Raw genomic sequence first — 22535 nt, 5'->3', positions numbered from 1 at the left:
GACGAGTTGTAGGCCCTAAACTCGTCGAGTAGGAATGGAATTTGGATGTGGAACTTAAATTCTACTCGACGAGTTAAGGGAATCAACTTGACGAGTAGGGCTGCTAGAATGAAGCCCTAATTTTTAGGGTTTAGCACCCTATTTAAACACCTTAACCTCCAAAGGTTGGCCTTATTTGCATCCTCCATCGTCCCAAACCCTAGACACGAAACCCTAATGCACTTTTGAGAGCTTTGAGCTATTTTGGTGCAATCTTGTGGTTTTGAAGAAGAACAAACTTGAAGAAGGGGCAAGGAAGTGTTGGAGAAGACTAGATCCAAAAGTCTAGTTTTATTTCTGGTTCATTAGAGGTATAAAGCTCCTATCTTGTTTAAGGTATGATTAGATCTCTTCATCTTCACTTTTATTAAGTTTTATGTCCAAGAAGAATGACCCTTGGGAAATGGACGTCCTAAGTGAGTATATCATCAGATCTGGAACCATGGAGGGCCTTCATGGCATAAATGTGAAAATTTATGTCCATTGAGGCCACATGAAAGCTGTAAGGTTTCATTTTGGCCTTTTAAGCCCCTAAAGGCCATGCATGGGAGGAAAGTCAAGGACTTTACGTGTTCATATAATGTCTAGGGTCCAGATCTCAATTTTTATGCTTTAGTTTGTAGTATTATGGCTTTTTGATCAAGATCTAGGTCTTAAAGAACTAGTGTTTGAGCTAAACCCATTAAGGAAGGTGGTTAATGGGTAAAGTTGGAAATTTTACCCTTAAAAGGACATTTTCAGTATGTAGATGAAGTATGGAACTTGGATTTGAAGGATAGGAATTAATCTATTAAGATGGCTCAACAGACTGAAGAACTCATTGACTCCATAGAGGAACTTGACGAGTTGGGTCGAAATGTCCCGATTCTATAAAGGGAAAAACTCAACGAGTTAAAGGATGAATCAAGTAGAATGGGAAAGTCTCAATGCCATGGATAGGAGGAACTCGACGAGTTGGATCGCGGGTTCTGAATTTTATGATTTATGGAACCCGACGAGTTAATTGTTCAACTTGGCAAGTTGAGTCAACTCGGAACATTGACTTTGACCAAGACGTTGACTTTGACCAGGGTGTTGACCTTGACTTTAAATTTGACCAAAGTTGACCCTTAAAGGGTTATGAGCATGAAAGGGGTTACTAAAGGAGATCTTTATGTGTAGGAGTTTGAGTGGGGCAAATTTCAGAACCGAGGATAATTCAACTATTTAATAAAATTTGAGTTGAGTTACCTTCCTGTATGAGTGGATCTTCAGGATGATGAAATCCGACCACATTGTCTGCATGAGGGTGAGAAACGTGTAAGGAGAGTATGCGTAAATAGGTTCAAAAATACCCCTATAGTATTTTAATTGTTTACGTTTGGCTCTTTAAAACTTTTGGATAATGATTTGGGAAGTTTTAGATTTTTTGCAACACCACAATCACTCCCAAACACATGTTGGTCATATCTCAAATAAATAAAGTTAATCAGACTATATTTATCCCATATATGATTACATAACTGTACAGGTTTTACTGTAGCGTTCAACCTTTAAGTTCTTTGGTTTTGTCCTTGTTATGATACGGTCCTAGCAAGTATGTATACTTTTAGCTAGAGGGTTTTAGTCCCATTGTATTTATAGTTGTATATATTGTATAGTTTGATATACTAGTTCACTATAAACATTGCTCTGATATCAATCTATCACACCCCCAGACCAGAACAGTGGAAACGTCCGGAGGCGAGTGACGTCATTGGGATGGTACGAATGTTTATAAAAAGTTGAGAGAGATATGAGAGAGTTTTGAGATACATAGAGAGATTTGGGAGAGATAGAGAGACATATATGCTTTGTATTATAACAATACATGGTTCATTAGTACCCATAATGTAAATTTTTTTAACGTGTTAATACAAGCCTTACAATAGTTGATGTTTACATGAGAACATAATTTCCTAGCTTAAAAATTGCTAGTTGTGATACCTCTGTGCTGGGCTGAAGTGGGTGACACACAACTAGCAAAAGGACAACTTCCTGACAGCACTCTCGCCGGTCCTGAGATAATACGAGAAACTACAAAGAAGATTATTCAGATTCGGGAACCACTAAAAGCATCTAGGAACCGACAAAAGAGTTATGCGGATAGACGATGAACGCCCTTGGAGTTCCAGGTTGGCGACCGCGTTCTGTTAAAGGTCTCACCCCGAAAATGAATGATACGTTTCGAAAAACGTGGAAAATTAAATCAAAGGTACATCAGACCATTCGAGATTCTTGCTAGAATCGGCCCGGTGGCTTACAAACTTAAACTACCACAAGAACTCAGCAACATACACACTACTTTTCAAGTGTCTAATCTAAAGAAGTGTCTTCCCGATGAGACTCTTGTAATTCCACTCGATGAAATCGAGATAAACGAGATTCTATACTTCGTAGAGGAGCTGGTGGAAATCATGGACAGGGAAATCCAGAGAACGAGACAAAGTCGTATACCAACAGTGAAGGTTTGCTGGAACGTCAAGCGAGGGCCTGAATTCACTTGGGAACGAGAAGACCGGATGAAACAAAAATACCCGTATCTCTTCCCTCGTTCATGAAGTAACCACTTTAGAAATAATTTCGGGACGAAATTCCCTTTAACGGGGTGATAATGTAACAACCGGTTATTTTGGGTCAATAAAAGTCAAACGAGTCAAATCAAAGTCAAATAAGTTAAACATAAGTCAAATAATTAAATAGTTTAAAATAAATAATGAATTATACCTTATTTTAAGGGTTTTCGGTTTTTGGAATCAAAAACCATCAAAACCGAAATCACCTTTTTGTGGAACAATTAAGGACCGAAATCCCTTAAGCCTTGATCGAGATCCAAGCCTTGACCGAAAACGATCCCACCGAGAGCCCTTCCATGATCGAGAATCTCTAGGCCAAAGACCCTAGTTCTCGGTTAGACTTTTTGACCGAAATCAAGGGTTCTCGGGTGGAAGATAAGCCGAAGTCACAAATTCTAAGCGGTGATACACCTTCCAAAGGGATAAAATACACATCCCAATGAACCTATCACGTCATCCTACGCCTCTTATATATATGTACAACCGAAAACTCCCCCCCCCACTTCTCTCATTTACGTCCCAAAACACTCCTCATTTTCTCTCAAAACTCATACTGCATCTTACAATATTCAAGAGCATATTTAAACCATACTCAAGAACAACTTCATATCTTCAATAGTTTCCTAGAACATCTTTAACACTTTCCTAGGAAAATCAATTCTTAGGAATTAATTGGTAAGTTTCCTTCTATCACTTAGTATTTATATAACACTTTATTGATAGTTATCTAATTTATACACGGTATCATTGTTAAAACAAATTAGGATACAACTATATACATGTGTTCTAACTCGAAGAACATCGCCACTCATTTCGTTATCCAACCAGGAACACACCCGATGTGAGTTCATACCCCTACAGTTTTTACGATTTTTCCATGTTTTTAAGAGGGGGGGGGGGGGGATACAAGTAAAACACAAGAAAACTTGTGTTAAAATATGAACCGTTACATTTATATGTTTACAAAAAATAATTGTACATATGGATACACATTTCATTACTATCAAACTTTAACTCTTTTGTAACATGTCGAACAAAAATGGTATAATTATATAAACGAACATATATAATTAAGTCATTTCATTTTATTATCATGGAAAATTTAATAATAGCATACAAAGGGTTCATTATTTCAACGAAACATTTATCTAAACTTCAATGTGTATAGTTAATGGAACATACACGCTATTTTACCTTGTTGGGGGCATAGAAAATAATTATTTAAAAGAATAATTATTTTTCACAATTTGTAAACACTATGAAGAGGTAATATTTACAAATATTACAAAAAAAAAGATTTCACTACACTATACGTAAACCGTTATACGTAAACTGTTAATATAACTTTGTGAGACACTATCTTCAAAGTACTTACCTAAGTACCAACAAAAGTCCTGTATTATACCCAGAGTTTCTTGGAGGGAGAGCGTGACTCTTGAGTATAGATCTATATAAGACTGATAATCCCGCATCTAAACTGTTAGCTATAGTTGGACTGGTAGGTATGGGGTGACAAATGTCGTACCATTCCGACACCTGAAGAACGTCGTAACAGGCCATTAGTCATTAAGTATGGTTATAATAACTCACAATTGGGTATTAAGAATACATTTAGTTTACGAATATGTACATATCTTCAACTGGTCTTACTTAACGATAAAACTACATTACACGATTTTCAAGTACAATACAATTTATATTCTGGAAACATACATTCAAAGGGTTTTACACAGATAAAACTACATAACATTATTTTCCAGTACAATACAATTTACATTTACGGAAACATACATTCAAATGGTTTTAGATAAGTATAAAACAAATATTACTATTTTAAGTATGGAAAAAACTTGTACATTTTGGTCTTGGAGCATTTTAAGACTATATTACATATAAAAGAAAATATTGGATGATCTGGAAGAACACACTACCATTTTCAAGGAACAAAGACACATATTTCTCATACAAAATGCTTATGAACTCACCAACATAATTGTTGACACTTTTTCAAAACTACTTGTATTATCAGGAATCACTAAGACAGGTAACGACTAGCTTTTGAAGATGAAATGCTAATACGTCATTCATGTCTTATATCATCATATTGTAATTGATTTTTGAAACATGTAACACATACAAATCATGTAAAATTTTCAATTATAATTATGATGGTTGTGTTTTCTTTGACCTATATTATTCAATTGTTATGATATTGTACATGACGTCGTCCGCCCCCAGACGTTTCCACCGTTTTATCGGTTTGGGGGGTGTGACACTGAACTACATTGAGCGACCGGTAGCCATCCTCGACGGGAAGACGAAGGATTTGAGGAACAAGAGGGTAGAGTTGGTAAATGTGCAATGACGACACCACAAGTGCTTAGAATAGACGTGGGAGCCGGAGGACGGGATGAGGGAGCACTACTCAGAGCTCTTTCCAGATGCAGCAGACTTTGAGGATGAAGTCTAAAATAAGTGGGCAAGATTTGTAACGCTCTGTAACGACCCGTCCCTGGTATGTGGTTTTTAGTATTTATTTTTGAAGTTAATGGAGGAACTCGGCGAGTCTATGTCCCGACTCGTCGAGTAGGGTCGCGTTGTTGATCAGCGTATAGATTGGCGACTCGGCGAGTCCATATTCGGGACTCGGCGAGTCGGCCTGCCAGGTTGAAACCCTAAATCTTCGGGTTGCTCACTATTTAATCCACCTTATAGCCCCCATTCTCGCCTCCTTCACCCTCAGAACGCTGTGAGAAAACCCTAATCCATCCTTGAGTGATCTAAGTGTTCTTGTGTGATTTGTGAAGGCTTGAAGAAGGAGAAGAAGAAAGGAGCAAGGAAAAGAGGTGTAGTGCAAAGATCCAAGGGCAAATCAGAGTTATTTGAGGTATTCTTCGGATTTCCCTCTTGTTTTATGCTTTAAACCTCCATTAGAACTCTTCTAGATCTAGTTGATGCTTTTCCCAAGCCTTATGATTGTATGAATGCCCTAATAAGTCGAGATATCCTTAGATCTATTCATTGAGAAGTTTCAGAGCCCAGATCTATTGCCTTTATGAAGATACTTTGCATGGAAACCCTAGATCTAGCCTTTATTATGCTTTTTGAGCTATTTTATCTTCATGAATGCATATGGGCACGTAAAGATAGAATCTTTACGTGCTAATCGGGTTAAGGGAGTCCAGATCTATAAGTTTTATGCACTGGAATCAAGCAGAATCAAGTTTTGAGTTGCTGCATGCAAGCGACTCGGCGAGTCGGAAGAACGACTCGGCGAGTCGAGCCGCGAGTCCCCGATTTTTCCCTTTTTGAGTGATGTCGAGTGAGACCAGTGAGTGATGGAGTGGACTCAGTGAGTTGTGGTTAGACTCAGTAATGGAGGGACTCGGCAAGTTGTTCATACAACTCGGCGAGTCCATGGCAATCTTCTTAGCTCGAAGAACAACTCGTCGAGTTGTTCATACGGCTCGACGAGTCTGAAGCAGATTGCCTGAAGTTTTAGATTCGAAAGGGAACTCGTCGAGTTGATGCCATACTCGACGAGTAGCAGCGAGTAGGGTGAGAAATGAGAGTAGGGACTCGGCGAGTTGGCGGCCCAACTCGGCGAGTCAGGTCAACTGTAAAGTTGACTTTGACCAAGAGAGTTGACTTTAGCCAGGGGTAAAGGAGTCATTTACCCCAATACAATTATTAATAATTTGATTGAGTGTAATTGTGGATTTGTAGCCGGGGAGATACCGGAGCAGCAACAGATAGTTCCCGGAGCCACACACTCAGCAGCCAGATCACGAGGTGAGTTTTCCCTTCAATAGGAACGGGTCTAAGGCCACAATGCCGGCCCGTTTAACTAGCAGTAGTATCCGGACTTCGGTTCGATGCAGATTTTAGTATGTCTGATGCCTTCGTGGCTCGGACAGTATTTGGTGTTATGTGTTCCGGGTTACATCCCGATGTAGTATGCTATATATGTACTCATGTTAGTTGATATGCTTATGTGATGCTATGTACAGTATGTTCCGGACTTCTGTCCGATGCAGTCAGTTCCGGACTTCGGTCCGATGCAGTAGTTACGGACTTTGGTCCGATGCAGGAGGCAAGGCCTCAATAGTTCCAGATCCCGATCCGATGCAGAGGGCAAGGCCCTGGGTAGTTCCGGACTTTGGTTCGATGCAGTTTCCGGACTTCGGTCCGATGCAGTGGGCAAGGCCCAGTATGTGATTATATGTATTATTTGGTATGTGGTAGTTTGGGGGAGCTCACTAAGCTTCGTGCTTACAGTTTCAGTTTTGGTTTCAGGTAGTTCCGCAAGCAAAGGGAAGAGCTCGAGTTGATGGCATCGCACACACACACCACAATATCATTTGTCCTGGGAGTTGTTATGTTTTTCATAGATGTGACTAATACATTTTTGATTCAGTTCACTTATAACACTTTATTATTGTTGTGAGATATTGTCGTACGAGTTTACCTTATGATTTTATTATGGTGTTTTTAGTAATTATTAAAAAAAAAAAAAATTGGGTCATTTCTTTGGGATGTTTCACGCTCGGTTCTTGGTATGTATTTTAAATCAATTTATTCATTTTTATACATGAACTTGATGAGTTGGAGACCCCAAACTCGTCGAGTAGGAATGAAATTTGGACGCGGAACTTAAATTCTACTCGATGAGTTGAGGGACTCAACTCGACGAGTAGGGATGCCAGAATGAAACCCTAATTTTCAGGGTTTAACACCTTATTTAAACACCTTAACCTCCAAAGGTTGGCCTCATTTGCAACCTCCATCAGCCCAAACCCTAGCCATAGAACCCTAATACACTTTTGAGAGCTTTGAGCCATTTTTGGTGCATTCTTGTGGTTTTGAAGAAGAAGAAACTTGAAGAAGGAGCAAGGAAGTGTTGGAGAAGACTAGATCCAGAAGTCTAGTTTCATTTCTGGTTCATTAGAGGTATAAAGCTCCTATCTTGTCTATAGTATGCTTAGATCTCTTCATCTTCACTTTTATCGAGTTTTTGGTCTAAGTGCATGACCCTTGGGAAATGGACGTCCCAAGTGAATATATCATCAGATCTGGAATTATGGAGGGCCTTCATGGCATAAAGGTGCAAACTTTATGGCCATTGAGGCCCCATGCAAGCTTTAAGGTGTCATTTTGGCCTTTTAAGCCCCTAAAGACCATGCATGGAAGGAAAGTCAAAGACTTTACGTGTTTATATAGTGTCTAGGGTCCAGATCTCAGTTTTTATGATTTAGTTTGTAGTATTATGGCTTTTTTTTTTTTAATTTATTTATCAAGATATAGGTCTTAAAGAACTAAGGTTTGAGTTAAACCTATTAAGGAAGGCTATTAACGGATAAATTTGGAAACTTTACCCTTAAAAAGACATTTTCAGTATGTAGATGAAATATGAAACTTGAATCTGAAGGATAAACAAAAGTCGTATATTTTTTAGATGAACAAAACCTGTATATAAACAAAACATCATGTGGCTAAAGGTGTGCAAAAACAAAAAATTATAGGGACTAAACATTGAAATATATTGCGGGGTGGGGGGGAGTAATTTGAAAATTTTCTATTAGGTAAAGACTATTATTGTATATTTTTTTTAAACGTCTGGATAATTTCTATAAAAAAATCATTATAATAACCTTTTCTATATGTTAGGGTGAAAATATTTGTAATTTATTTTCTATATAGAGGACCAAAAGTACAAACTTACCAACATATAGAAATCTTAAACATAGAGATTATTTCTGTACAAAAAAACCCTCACAGGGACCTTTTCTATGTATTTCAAAATTATAGGGATTAAATGTGCCCAATATCAAAAAGATAATCCAAACTTTTTTATTATATATAAGAGGAGCAGGTATATATTACGATCATCATCAACCATCCTCTAATTAAAGATCTTCAAATACCTTTGCAAATACAGGCATTATCTCTTTCACCACGAGCCTTCTTGATCTATTAACATTGAGCAAACACAAGTAAATATGATCCTTAAGTTCTTCCATTTGTTCCATGAAGCGACTCTCATGGACTCCAAACTCCCTCATCAGTACTTCCTCCAACACATCGGACTTTAGGTTTTCAACACATTTACTAGCCATTGTCCTCCCGAATTCGACTTCATTGTGTAGTTTTCGTACAAGCGAACCTATTGTATCAAAGTCCTTGATCAATGTGTAAATCCCTTTCGCAGCCACATCCAGTAACAAACCAACCCTCTTAAGCTCGCTCGTTTTGAGACCTTTCTTGGTTGCGTTTGCCTTCCTAGTTAAACCCAAAAAACAAGAGATCAACCCTGCAGATACTACGATCCCAATCAATCCATGAAATGCAAGAACAAGCAGTGCAACTACTAACACTGTATACGAAGCTACAAGAGCACAACCCATGGCTTTTTTCATACACATGATGAGTGCTCGCTTTCTTTTTAACCTTACCTGATTTGTGGTTAACCTCTTCAGCAAGAGTTTAAGGTGGTTGTTGATTTTGGGGAACATTTCTAGGCTGAAATCCGATAGAGGGTTCTCCAAAGACGAATACAAAGCGAGTTCTTTGTATATTCTAGTGCGTTGACCACTTTTTGGAACGTTTTCGGCAAGCTTTATGATCCTTGCGATGCTAAGACGATTAACATTTTCTTGATGGATAGAGTGCAGAAGTTTTTCGCATATCTTCCATGATTCTGAACCAGCATCGAAGAAGTACTCAAGGAGTAGGCAGTGATCGATATCATAGGTATTGGCTAGGTTAGCCATGGCTTCCTTTTGTGGTTCAGCTAATATGTCACATTGATGAATATAATGATCACGAATAGAGGATGAAGATGAATATGATTCATTTTCGAAGCCTATGTAGCTTTCCAGTTTGTCGCAAATCTCCATGTATGATTTCGTCCTAAATGCCTCCAGATACTCTTTGCTAACATCCGTCTCACTGACAAAGCTACTCGCAAATTGTTTCTTGTTTCTACCTGAAAGAGCCAATCATGGTAAACTTTATGTAATTGTAGATCAAAACCCGTATGTGTTTATGTTAAATATTAAAGAATAGGTGACCAAATTCCGCTTATTTAAAGTGCTAACTTTTAGGAATTAATATTGCTATAGTATTGTAGATTTAGCCTATACACAAAATTGTAATACATGTATAAATTACCATGCACATGCATTTTCGAACACAAGATGCACATAAATTAAATCGTCGACGATGGTGATGAAACATATTACGTATGGGAACTTACTTGTGAATTTAAAGGGAAATTTGAACTTGGGGACAATCATGTTCTTCAGCATGGAGCTGAGCATGCAAACAGATTTCAACAAAATTAATAAAGCTTGCACTTGAAAGCCATCGTGTGCATTTATAGGCTTGCCAACAAAAAAACAGGTGGAAAGTTGTTTGTTTCTTTTACACGTTTGCTTACATCTTACGCTACCTCTCACTAAGATGAAACATAGGAACAGAATTATATATAAACATACGTTCACGTACACGTATAAAATACATGTGAATCGATTTTATATGTATAAGTTTATTTCATGTGGGAAAACTCGGATAGAGTTGTATACATTATTGAGAAAGGGTCCAAAACTTGTATTTTGTTTAAATCAATATTAATTGAATTGCTTTATAGTATACCTATTGGATAGGATAGGATAATCATTGTACTTAACAATCCGATAATATTTTTTTGCAACATTCCAAGATGTTGGTTTACTTTTGGACAAGCTTCATTTTCTTTGCTTAATTAATGCTTATACCGAACCTTAACATCATCATATTCATGATTTACGGAAAAAAGTAAGACTTTAACATTACATAACTAAAACATGTCTTTTTGTAAGAGGATTATCCTTAAAAACAGATTTTTTTTCTAGAAAAAGAAACTCTCCAAGGGACAATAACCTGCATATGTATCCAAGAAAATAACAAGTTAAGCCACGTGCCCCTCTTCTTGGTATGGTACTGAGACTTTTTCGGGAAGATGCTAAAAAAATTAGTGGTTGTAATCAAACGGACATGTTTCCTTCGATAATTATCCCTAATATTCACAATTAGATATGCAAGTTATACAATGATGATTCATAAAGTTGAATATGGATTTTTGTCATGTTAATACATCATATATGTATAATGAATAACAATAACAAATCATTAGACATTTTAAACTAATTTAGCATGAATAGTGATGCTGTGAATCTTTGAATATCAAACTTGTCTTGATAGTTAATTCATACTAATCAATAAAAACACTTGGAAAAAAGTTGTGCATTGGTTATATATATATATATATATATATATATATATATATATATATATATATATATATATATATATATATATATATTGTAGTTGGACAACTTCTAAAAACTCCGTTTTGCCCATGATGTTAAGGTTTGTTATCTCTCTCTCTCTCTCTCTCTCTCTCTCTCTCTCTCTCTCTCTCTCTCTCCTCCCAGTGGTGGGTAACGTGGGATAGAAGCAAACGTGTGATTAAGCTAACACCTCAGGAACTGGTTTCTTGTTGTTAGCTTATAAATACAAATGATGGCCTTCGAGTGCAAGCTTTAAATTCTTTTAATTTCCAAATTAAATATGTTCCCAGGCTATCGGAGAATATGAAGTTTTCCGGGATTAAGTTTTCTTTCATGAGGTTCAGAGGTATGTTAATTTCCATGTCTTCATCATCATCAATCTTTAATTTTTCTTTTGTGACCTTTAATTCTTTTCAAGTGTTTAATTTCATAAAACTTCAAGAATACACAATCCATGGTTCTATTCGCCATATGATCCAAAACTCTCATTTATTTAAAGTAGACACGTTTCATTTTTCTTTCAGGTAAACACATGAATATTAAACAATCCCCAGGAAGTTTTGGCAAAGAGATATTGGATGTTAACGAGGAATACATGAAGGCATTTAGAACACAATCATACCTAGATATTTGCGATAAAGTTCAAAACCACATAACATTCGATAATGGATCCTCTTCATCATCCATTCACACTCATTACATCCATCTATGTGACATCTTTCTCGAACCACAAACTGAAGCCATAGCCAAACTTGCCAAAACCTTCAATCTCCATCATCTACTCCTTGATTTCTTTGAATCTGGATTACAAGCATGGATCATATGTGAAGAACTTCTCGAATCCATCAATCAAGTCAACACCAACCATCATAAAGTCAAAAGGCTCATCAAGCTAGCTCAAAGGGTCCCAAGTAGCACAAAAGTATACGAAGAACTCGCTTCATATTCATCCATGGTGAACCCTTTATCCGATTTCACCCCAGAAAAGTTTCCCAAAATACACATCAATCATAAACTCTTATTAAACAAGTTAACAACAAACCACACAAGGATTACAAGAAAGAGAAAGGTTCTCATATGTTTGAAAAAATGTGGAGGCTTTGCTCTCATAGCTTCATATACGGTTTTAGCCATCACACTGATAGTTCTCGCATGCCATGGTTTAGTTGTGACATTAGCATCCCCGGGTTTAATCGCGTGTTTCTTAGGCCTATTCAAGACTAAAAAAGGGCTCAAAACAAGTGAGCTCAAAAGGGTTGGATCACAAATGGATGTTGCAGCAAAAGGTATTTACACATTGATTAAAGATCTTGATACAATGTGTTGGCTTGTTGGAAGATTACATGATGAAGTTGAATTTGGAAAGGTGATTGCTCGAAAATGTGTTGGAAGAAAGTTTGATTTGTTGGAGGAAGTGATGAGGGAATTTAGGGTTCATGATAGTTGCTTCTTGGAACAAAAGGAAGAGCTTGAAGATCATATTTACTTATGTTTGCTTAATGTTAATAGATCAAGGCGACTCTTAGTAGATAAAATAATGCCCACATCACAGAATTGAAATGCTACGAATCTTGAAATTGTAAAGAAAAGTGATAAAAAAAGAAAAAGGTAGCAAATTTGTTACATATAGAAAGCATATTTATTGTAATTCTAATCTTTATTAAAGAATCATAAGGGTACAATAGTTAAAGATTTGGAAATGTTAAAAACTTAAAACTGTCTAAGCTTCTTGTATTCATCTAAGGTTATGAATGAATCTTTAGCCTTGATCCATTCGGTTGGTTTTGGCATAAGAATAGCAATGTATCCTTCTCTATCTGCCTGCATTTGAGCAAAATTAAGGTGATTGAATTTAAATAAGAATCTTGAAATCAAGTTTTTATCTTTTTATTTTTTGTATGTAAAAGATTTATCAATGTATAGAGTAAACTTACAGATGAATTCAGCAACTCTGGTTGCTTTATTAACCTCTCATTTACTTCCAACAAAGAGCCTTTTATACAACATCTGTCAAATATAATTTCCCACTTTAAAATCCCCAAAAAATAATTTCAGGATTCAACACAAAAGATTAAATCTTTAATGAATAAAACTAAGTTACCTCACAATATAGAAACCATTGTTGGTGCATACTTTACATAAGGCTGTGTTGGACTCGAAATGTTGTGCATTCTGTAAAGAAGAAACCAAAATAGTTGATTTAAGAAAAATCTTAGCTAGAAAAAGGAATGAGAAAAGGTTGAATGACGGATATACCCTTTTGCGTTTCCCAGTGACCTTGATCTCACTTCTGTTAGATTTTCCAACATTGAAATCCACTGAAGTGATTCCTCCTTCATCCTTGAATGCCACATGACCAGAAGCTAATCCAATAACACATAACCTTTTTTTCAGAAAACAAGAAAGGGAAACTGTTGATGTCAATGTTATAAAGTATAAACAACTTTCAGTTAGTTGTAGTTTCTGAATCAATAATTCAAATCTTATCATCTATTTTGAAGATTCATACCCATTTGCATGTCGATAAATATATTGATCATGCTCCGGCTTCATAAAATCTAATCAAAACACAAGAATGTAACCAAACACAATGTTAGAAAAAGGGATAAGAGTAATTTGATCAACATTTGACACTTTATAGTCAAAAACTTCAAATTTGATACGCGCATTTGAGTATTTGAGCATTCAGATTAAATTAGCTAACGTTTAACTTCAAATTTGATAGAAGTAATTATATGTATCAAAAAGTTTCTCTTGAATTCGAATATGAAAATAAAACTAGATTATACTCTGTAGAATCATAGGTTGTTATTTCTAGGGCGGAAGGAGAAGGACCCGTGAATCAAATTAACGAAATTAAAGGCATTGGTTGGTGAAATTACATACCAGGAGCGAAGTAAGTGACGAAATTGAATTCAATTGCAGAAGGAGGAGAGAGGGGGAGATCATTGACGTTAGGCAACAAAAGCTCATGCAGCTCTTTTTCTCCATCGTCTCCTTCACCATCAATGGCTACCAAGTTGTCTTTAACAACTGCCGGGACTAGCGATTCTTGATCGGCGGCAGGGTCGGTGTTTAGGGTGGTCATTTGAACTAAATTGGAATCGGAAATTAACGGCTAACCTAGCAACAAGATTCCCTCCGATTTGTTTAACGACACCCAAATCCCAATCGATACCTGGACCTGGTTCTTCACCGTGGATCGAACTGTGTTGCTTTCTTTCTTCAAGGCGAGATGCTTAATTAAGATTTCGGCATTTGGGCCAAGATACCAAATTTGGGTCTAAAATAAAATATAGCCCCAAATCCAAAATGTACATGTCTTTGATTGTATTTGCTATGAGAAGTTAAATATATTCATTCCTCTTATAATTTTTAAAATTTTAAACGATGAAAAATATTATTAATTTTATTAAATATAATAAATGTCATGATCTTAAATATATAGAAAGATGATAAGAAGAAAAAAATAAAAAGGTATTTGATTTCTTATTTGCTATTTAGTGTGTGTAAGATGGTAAGAAGACAAAAAAAATAAGAGAGTATTTGATTTCTCATTTGTTATTTAGGGTTACTGTAACCAAATTTTACTTTTGTTTTATTTTATTTTTTTAATTTTTTTTGAAGGTTTAGCTATTAACTTTTTTCATTATGGATTTTTGTGTTCTTTTCAATACATAGTTCACCGAAGTACATCATATACCATTTTATGACCGACTCCTAATTGAAACCATCAGAACTCGAACACAAAACCTTCTATATGTAGAGACGAGCATGGGGGAGGTTGAAGGAGGCAAAATTGACAGTTGCATTGTTATAATATTTTTTAAAATTTATTGTTTAGAGTATCCATGTTAACAATTACTTTATTGAGATGACAATGTATCTCAATTGTTTTCTTGTAGCAATCCTTGTTCATGTTCCCATGCATAATAGATACTGAGATACAAGGAAGTGAATCTCATCCTATTTAGAAATTTGGTATATCCCTCACTCGTCTTCGTTAACATTAAAAAACCCCAACTTATGAATATGATGCTAAATTTATATATATATATATATATATATATATATATATATATATATATATATATATATATATATATATATATATATATATATATATATATATATATATATATATATATATATATATATATACTATGTAATTTATTAACTTGTAAAAAACAATACAAGTCAATAAAGTTAAATTCAAATACTTAAGAAATAAATGTGTCTCCTAAACACTTTACTAGTCCAAAATACCAAACTTAAAAGTATTGACATTATGATAGCATCATCATATTAGTCACCTAATCGACATAAGATATTGCTAACCAAAGCAAACTGTCATAAAATAGTAAGATTATCATAAGGCTAAGGAGTATGGTCATACTCAACCTATCGAAAAAATGATGTCACCTCATCGCCATGTAGTTCTACTACCAACCTATTACCAACCCACTAACTCTTGGAAATGGTCACCACTCCACATCATTTTTTTTTATATTAGAATAAGTTAAAAAATAATTATTAAACAAAACTAAAAACATAAATATTAATTAAAAGCATTTTACATTAATTTAAAAACCAGAAATTTAAAATCTACATTACTTAAAAAACATAATCATTTAAAACCTAAATTACTAAAAAACATAGAAAATATTACTCGTCGTCCTCCTCCTCGTCATCATTGTCGTCATCCCCGTCGTCGTTATTGCTACCATGTTATTGGAATTGTCTTTGCCATATATGCTCAGTCAAATCATAGCGTAAACTATGATGTGTTTCACTATTTTGTATTTCTAAAAGTCGTGTGAAGTATGCAGGGTCACCGACTTGTATTACTTCAGGTGAGTTAAGAATATCTTCCGGATTATACATATAAATAGCCCTATCCTCTTCTTCAATTATCATGTTATGTAAAATAATACAAGCAGTCAACACCTTCGTCACTTTCGCCCTATCCCATGACCGTGCCGGATGTTTGATAATGTGTCACTTTTGTTTAAGGACCCCAAACGCCCCTTCCACATCATTCCTTGCCAATTGTTGTGCTAACTTGAACAATTTTCGTTTTTCATCAGTCGGAAATGAGTACAACTTGACAAACGTAGGGTACTCTGGATATATCTCATCACCAAAGTAATATCTATAATTATATTGATGTTTATTCACAACGAACGACATGTTTGGTGCTTTACCCTGCAAAATATCATTAAATATCGGAGAGGCTCCAAACTTCCGACATACCAAAAGAAAGAAAAAGGAACGGTAAAAAATGTTGCATCAATCATGTCTATCGTCTTCGTCTATAGCCAGCCCCACGCCACATGCCACCTATGCACACCTGGGGCGGTGTTCATGCCTAAGTGGCCTTGCCACGTATGCACTACGCGTAGTCAAGCCCAATCCATACCACAAAGCCTAAGAACTTTGCACTAACTCAAATTACAAATTAATTAGATAGATGCAAGTGCAACCAATGAATCTTATACCCGTATTTTGGTATAAATTTTATTTTGAAATGAAATATAGCATGTTACCCAATTTTATAATTTATATATCATATGTATATAGTCTACTTTATTGCAATTTAGTCGGTTATAAACAATCATTTTTTATTTCTATTGTCATTTAGCACCAATTACATGTAATTTCACAATAGAAAATGATCTGAAAAGGCAACAAAGTTTTCAAAATTTACAAAAAAAACTGTTGTTTTTTTAATGCACAAAATACTATTGAACCAGCTCTTTTAGGTAACCATCAGATTATCTAGTTATTAAATTTTAGTGTTATGACTTAAAAAGTAATGAAGTTTTCAAAATGCTCAAAAAAAAATACCATTATTGTTTTTTAGTACAAATAATATCATTAAATTATACTATTTCTACACAGAATACATACGAAATATACATTTGTTTAAATAAAACCTTGTGGTAATCATTTACTTCACGTAAATGAAAAAACGACATAAAAATGTAACGAAGTTTCTAACATGTTCACAAAATACTGCACTTTTTGTTAACTTTGGTGTTGTCGGATTATGTAGAACACAGTTACCGAAGATTATGCACCGTCATATCAGTTCACAACATTTATGCATTCTCTTTCATTCTCTCACTCGATTGTTCTTGTGGTAACATGAGAAGTAAATGGGTAATAACCTTAATTAAACGTTATTGCTTCCTGATCATATTATATGCCTCAAACCTAAAACATATATATGTTATATAGATATACATACTATTTGGACCATTGAGGTTAACCTCAAATGGACCTTGTTATTAAAGTCTTACCAATTAGTTATGCTATTGGACATTATTCTCATATTCTCCCACTTGGATAAGTCATCAACTACTATTAGTCATAAGATCCTATCTAATCAGCGAAGCATGCTTCCTTAGCAACTGTCGAACTCTGAATCATATTCTTAGAGAGAACCCTTAGATAAGTTATAAGTTATTCATTCTTTTTACAAGATATCATATGAACCTAAGACATGGATATGAATCTATCTCATGGTTCAAGATTATGTTTCCTGGTTTTTTATTTATGATGACCTTATTAGATTGTAGAATTGAACAAATCAATTTTAGTCCAGGTTGAGCCAACACTATAATGTCAACATCAAATCTCTAAGGAGCCCAAGATATCTCTTTTCCTATTTAGGAAAAATGAACGAATAAACTTTGGCTACATAATCATAATTGACTCATCGTGTTGTACATGTATATACATTTTATAACATATAGTTATGGTTGCATTTATGTAATATCAATGCACAACAAAATTATAAATTATAACTTATGCGTCTCTGCTTGAAGAATATAAGATATTATCACTACTAGAAAAACAACCTTTTATGACGCACAATGCGCGTCGTAAACCGTTCAGACGAAGCGCAAATGCGTGTCAAGGAAGGCCCTGTCATAATGATAGACGGCACGCTTTTACGCGTCATCTATAGACGACACGCATTTATGACACGCTTTTATGACGCACAGTTATGACACGCAATGCGTATCAAGGAAGGCCATGTTATAAAGAAAGACGACACGCATTTGCGTGTCGTAACTTTATGACGCACATGTTTATGATACGCACAATGCGTATCAAGGAAGTCCCTGTCATCAAGGAATACGACACGCATTTGCGTGTCATAATTTTAAATGTTTTAAAAATAATTTATTTTTGATAGAATTACTAATTTTCAAATTAAACAACAGATTGAAATTATCATAATCTAAACTAAAATGCCATACATAAGAATGATAATTCATTTCAAAAAAATATCACATGTCAAACAAGTTACCTAACATTATATGTCAAACAACACTACATGTCAACACTAATAACACTTAAAAACATGTTTTTTCCTGCATTTAGAGCACCCACTATTCCTATATCAGCAACTAACTTTAGGTCCAATTCCAATCACATGTAAAAGAACAACATTAGAAGATCAACATTTGCTTGATTTGATGATTCAACATTAGTTTCCCTTGGACCTATTCCTATTAAAAAGATACATATGATAATATATATATTGTTGAATCTCAAATGTGATTTCTTGGATGTCTATTGATAACTTTGCCAATGCTTCAGAGTCTTCATCCTACATGGCATTACATGAGTCGTATGTTAAGAGTGTTATTGTATGTTGCTAGTATTCAAAATTTCTCAACTATTACCATTGAAAAGGTAAGTTGTTAATGAGCCAAATGGGCTTCCTCCTGTGCAACCAAAAGCTCTTTGTATAGCTGCTACAATATACCAAATGAATTGATTAAAAAAAACAATAGCAACATATATATATATATATATATATATATATATATATATATATATATATATATATTAAAAAAGAAACCATCATAAAGTCATGAAGTCAAACCCTTTCATAATTAAGTATCAATGAATTGCTTCAGAAATATTTTGAGTGGGAATGGGAAAGGATATAAATGACATGGTAAAACAATGTGAAGTGAGTCAAAGGAACAAAATTTTAACAAGTTCGGTAAGTTGGGTTATTATTATGATCAACACCCTTGCTTTTAAAAGTTTAGAAAATCACTATGGACTTAATAGAAGGTACCAAAATTGAATGGTACAAATTCTATTTTAGTGGTGTTAGATCTCTTGAGTAAGTATACTCACTTTCTCTTCTTTTCCTATTTCTTATAGGGTTTATTTAGCTTCTTCAATAGCAAGATTGTTAATTTCCATGTGGGTTGGAAGTTAACCTCGTGATTCTACATGGACAATATAATGAGATATTTTGACCATTGCTAAAATGTCTATTAGTTGGACAAATGAAGAAAAAACCTTGTACCCAAGTCAAATATCCAAATGATGGATTTATACCTTTACTTGGTTCTTTTCTAGAGTAAATACAAAAATGTACCCACAGATATATAAAAAGGAATCAACGATTATGATCTTTTAGAATCTTCATACAACTTTCTTTTACATGTATTATCTTGAATGAGTAGTTCTCTTGGGTTAACATTTGCATGTTAAGTGCTACACCTTCCACTGTTTTAGAACCCTATACAAAAAGCAGGTGTATAAATGCAATCTCTACCAAAATAGAAGGGTGTGAAAGGAATATAAGCTTCAACATACAAATAGGATGAATCTCACCTTTCCTTTTTGTAGAACATCATAAGAATCCTTATTACACCAGACTCTACTTCATTTTGTCGGGTCCTTTGGTGCTTCTTGATGGACTATTGTTCTCCCCATCTCTTGAAGCAATGGATGCATCATCAATTTATTGTTTGGTGAAACAGAAAGAAGGCATCATCAACAATGGATGCATCATCACTTTATCGTTTGGTGAAACAGAAAGAGCCAATGAATTTCCATCACAATACTGCAATACTTGTTTTGCAAGCTCCTCATAACCTTCCATCAGACTTTTGGATCCAAACACATGTTGACTTAAAAGCTCTAATGATTCATCATCATCCAGCAATTTCATTTGGTACTCTTCACACATCCTTATCTTTTTCTGTTTCCAAATCTACAACATAATCCAAATTCTAAAAACTTGAAGCCTTCTCCTTCTCCATCTCCAACACTAAGATCTGCATTACAAAATGAACAAGTGGTTCACAAGACATTGAGATCAAACCTTTTGTAACAGACATTGCTATGATTGAGTAGTTTTTTTATTTAATACAATGTTGTAACAAAAAGAGAAATTAAAGTACAATGTTGTAATACGGAGGAAATGAAAGGAGGATCCTATAATGGGACAAAAACTACTAGTGAGAGAGAGAGAGAGAGAAGGAACACCGAACAAAGGAGGATTTTCATGCTTCAACAATTTGTAATGTTTTTTGTCACTTTTGATTGAAATTTTCTCTTCCCATGTGGATTATGGTACCATTCAAATACACATTCTGTTTATCTTGCAGACAGCTTCGATTGCGGACCCCGTTTGTTGATCGTTTTTGGGTTTATCGAACGTGCGGAGGGAAGAAACGGGGCACAAAGACATGATTTAGAACACAAATAAGCTCAATGTCATTCAACACTGAGCAAAGATTTGTTAACCTTTGCATTGCAGCTTCCAACCTATGATGACATAAATGATGTTTGTATTATTTTTGAGTACAGATAATAAATTTAACAAATTAATGTTGAGGAATCAGGAATGTTACATTTTAATGGAATTATTAATCCACCAAAAAACAAGAAATGTGAGAAACTTTTTTATTTCCAAAACCCTATTTTTCTAATCTTTCTTTGTTGATTCTTGACAGGTTTACAATCTGAAAGATATTCGCTCTTGATCTCACCGTTAACAAATCACAAAAGAATAAACCCCACAATAAATTCAATTCAAATTCATTTACAAAAGGAAAAAAAAATCACCAAAAATCATATGAATTGTCTAAATTCATATCTTCTATACAGTAAACTAAAAAAAATCATAAAATCTATTCATTTCGAGTGTATAGAGAAAAAAGAAATACTAACCAAAAGGACAAAAATGCCCTCAGAGAAGAGGTTCGGAAAGCTCCACTTCATTTGCACCATTCTGATGCATGTCCGGCTGGCGAGTGGGTCCCGCTTCCACAGGGTCCAACCCGAGCCATTCCCAAGGCCAGCATACGTATCGTGGCCTATTTTTATTGGTGGAATTTTTTTGTGTATCAAGTTTTTCAAGTTGACTAGTCAACTCTTCAATTCTCTCCCTCAATCGAGTAGCCCGTGTGTCTGCTAATTTTAATGATGTCTCAACTGCATCTCTTGCTGCCATTACAGCAGCTGCTGTTTCCTCTTTCAAATTTATCTTCTTCTCTGATTCCAATTTCCATCACAACTTGCTTTGCTTCTTCTAATTCTTTACGTTTTTTTTTGTATATTCAATTTATTGAGTCATAGATCATAATGATATAATCAAATCAAGATTTTTTAAGCATACTTGTGATACATACTCATGTTCAACACGTTTCCCTGATGCAGCTTCCTGTTGTGCTGCTACTTTCCTTCTAGCAATTTCCTATTCAGCTGCAGCAATATCTATCATAAGCCCTTAAACCTACACCACAAAACAATATCATCAACTTTTTAAAAATTTTGATCCTCAATCACACAATTATAGAAAACATACTTAAATTTTCATTTGCTATTCTCTCCTTTTCTTCAACTTCTTCCACCTCTTGTTTCCTTTGCAAAAGCTCCTTCCTTTGAGCTTCAACATGTTCCTTAAGTAAACTTGACTCTGCCCTTGATTACAAATAACACACCAAAGTTATAGCTACAATCAGACATGATGTCACTATCAAAAATAAAAATAAAAAAAATATCTTAGTTCATGAACAGTATGCTGGAGTTCGATTATCTCAAAATGAGATGTTTTATGTTGTTCTCAAGAGCACCAGCCTGTGTATACAAGATAATTATTTTAGCTAAAAAAAGATTTTGTGAAATTAATGATGATGATGATATACTAACCAAATTATATATTTCATCATCCTATGTAATAGTTTCATTGTGGGTTTGATTATTGAGCTTGTAATTAATTCCGGATTCTTTTAATCCGTTTTCTGTGACTTTAAACAACTCATTGGTTTTTGAAGAAAGATCGGATGACATTCTTCTTGATAAAGCACTCTTTAGTAAGGACCCGATATGCTCTTTCTCCTTTGATAACTGAGTAACTTTTTCCTTTAGAGTTTTCACTTCTCGGGTTCTTTCCACTACCAAATCCTTTGTTTTTTCCAAAAGAAGTGAACTTAAAAAACATGATGAACTTAGGGACATTAATAAATGGAAGATCATTTCTTGGGTTGAAAATGACTGGAATATCCAAATCATGCTTCCCATGCTTGTTCATGGTGGTAACCCTAACATTATCTTCACCACCAAAGTTCCCCTCCTTGATTTATAAATATCATACAATCGGTTAAAATTCAAAAGTAAAGGGAAAGTAGTGAAAAAAATTGGTTGAATTCTAAGTACCCGATGTATCTAGGGTTTTCTCACACAGTTGAACTACCTCTTTATTCTTCCCCATCTGTGTAATAGGTAGGGGCAAATCAGTCAATTTCAA

The 22535-nt window shown here is 34.8% G+C and overlaps 3 protein-coding genes across 3 annotated transcripts; 1 reads left to right on the top strand and 2 right to left on the bottom strand.

Moving 5' to 3' along the window:
• Positions 1-8539: 8539 nt before the first annotated feature.
• Positions 8540-9947, bottom strand: LOC145009527 (UPF0496 protein At1g20180-like). The gene is made up of 2 exons (XM_078968209.1): positions 9889-9947; positions 8540-9618 (listed from the first exon to the last, which is right to left on the bottom strand). The coding sequence occupies exons 1-2, from the start codon at positions 9938-9940 to the stop codon at positions 8540-8542; spliced, it is 1131 nt and encodes a 376-aa protein (XP_078824335.1). The 5' UTR covers positions 9941-9947.
• Positions 9948-11036: 1089 nt separating this feature from the next.
• Positions 11037-12637, top strand: LOC145013363 (UPF0496 protein At1g20180-like). The gene is made up of 2 exons (XM_078972157.1): positions 11037-11309; positions 11488-12637. The coding sequence occupies exons 1-2, from the start codon at positions 11267-11269 to the stop codon at positions 12519-12521; spliced, it is 1077 nt and encodes a 358-aa protein (XP_078828283.1). The 5' UTR covers positions 11037-11266; the 3' UTR covers positions 12522-12637.
• LOC145013364 (Single hybrid motif superfamily protein) lies at positions 12541-14191 on the bottom strand. The gene is made up of 6 exons (XM_078972158.1): positions 13850-14191; positions 13473-13521; positions 13220-13346; positions 13065-13135; positions 12898-12970; positions 12541-12784 (listed from the first exon to the last, which is right to left on the bottom strand). The coding sequence occupies exons 1-6, from the start codon at positions 14049-14051 to the stop codon at positions 12674-12676; spliced, it is 633 nt and encodes a 210-aa protein (XP_078828284.1). The 5' UTR covers positions 14052-14191; the 3' UTR covers positions 12541-12673.
• Between the last annotated feature and the right edge of the window lie 8344 nt (positions 14192-22535).

This window comes from Lactuca saligna, chromosome 8, assembly GCF_052625555.1.
Source record: "Lactuca saligna cultivar CGN05327 chromosome 8, ASM5262555v1, whole genome shotgun sequence".
Taxonomy (NCBI): Eukaryota; Viridiplantae; Streptophyta; class Magnoliopsida; order Asterales; family Asteraceae; genus Lactuca; species Lactuca saligna.
Note: the sequence above shows the minus strand (reverse complement) of the source record. Positions and strands in the feature narration are given on the sequence as shown.

What these genes read in the sequence shown, in the direction of transcription:
- LOC145013364 (XM_078972158.1), bottom strand. Translation starts at nt 14,051, where the DNA reads ATGACCACCCTAAACACCGACCCTGCCGCCGATCAAGAATCGCTAGTC. An exon ending in CGTCACTTACTTCGCTCCTG is followed by an intron (nt 13,522 to 13,849) that starts GTATGTAATTTC and finishes TGTTTTGATTAG; the next exon opens with ATTTTATGAAGCCGGAGCAT. An exon ending in AATGGTTTCTATATTGTGAG is followed by an intron (nt 12,971 to 13,064) that starts GTAACTTAGTTT and finishes TATATTTGACAG; the next exon opens with ATGTTGTATAAAAGGCTCTT.
- LOC145013363 (XM_078972157.1), top strand. Translation starts at nt 11,267, where the DNA reads ATGAAGTTTTCCGGGATTAAGTTTTCTTTCATGAGGTTCAGAG. An exon ending in TTCTTTCATGAGGTTCAGAG is followed by an intron (nt 11,310 to 11,487) that starts GTATGTTAATTT and finishes TTTTTCTTTCAG; the next exon opens with GTAAACACATGAATATTAAA.
- LOC145009527 (XM_078968209.1), bottom strand. Translation starts at nt 9,940, where the DNA reads ATGCTGAAGAACATGATTGTCCCCAAGTTCAAATTTCCCTTTAAATTC. An exon ending in ATTTCCCTTTAAATTCACAA is followed by an intron (nt 9,619 to 9,888) that starts GTAAGTTCCCAT and finishes TGGCTCTTTCAG; the next exon opens with GTAGAAACAAGAAACAATTT.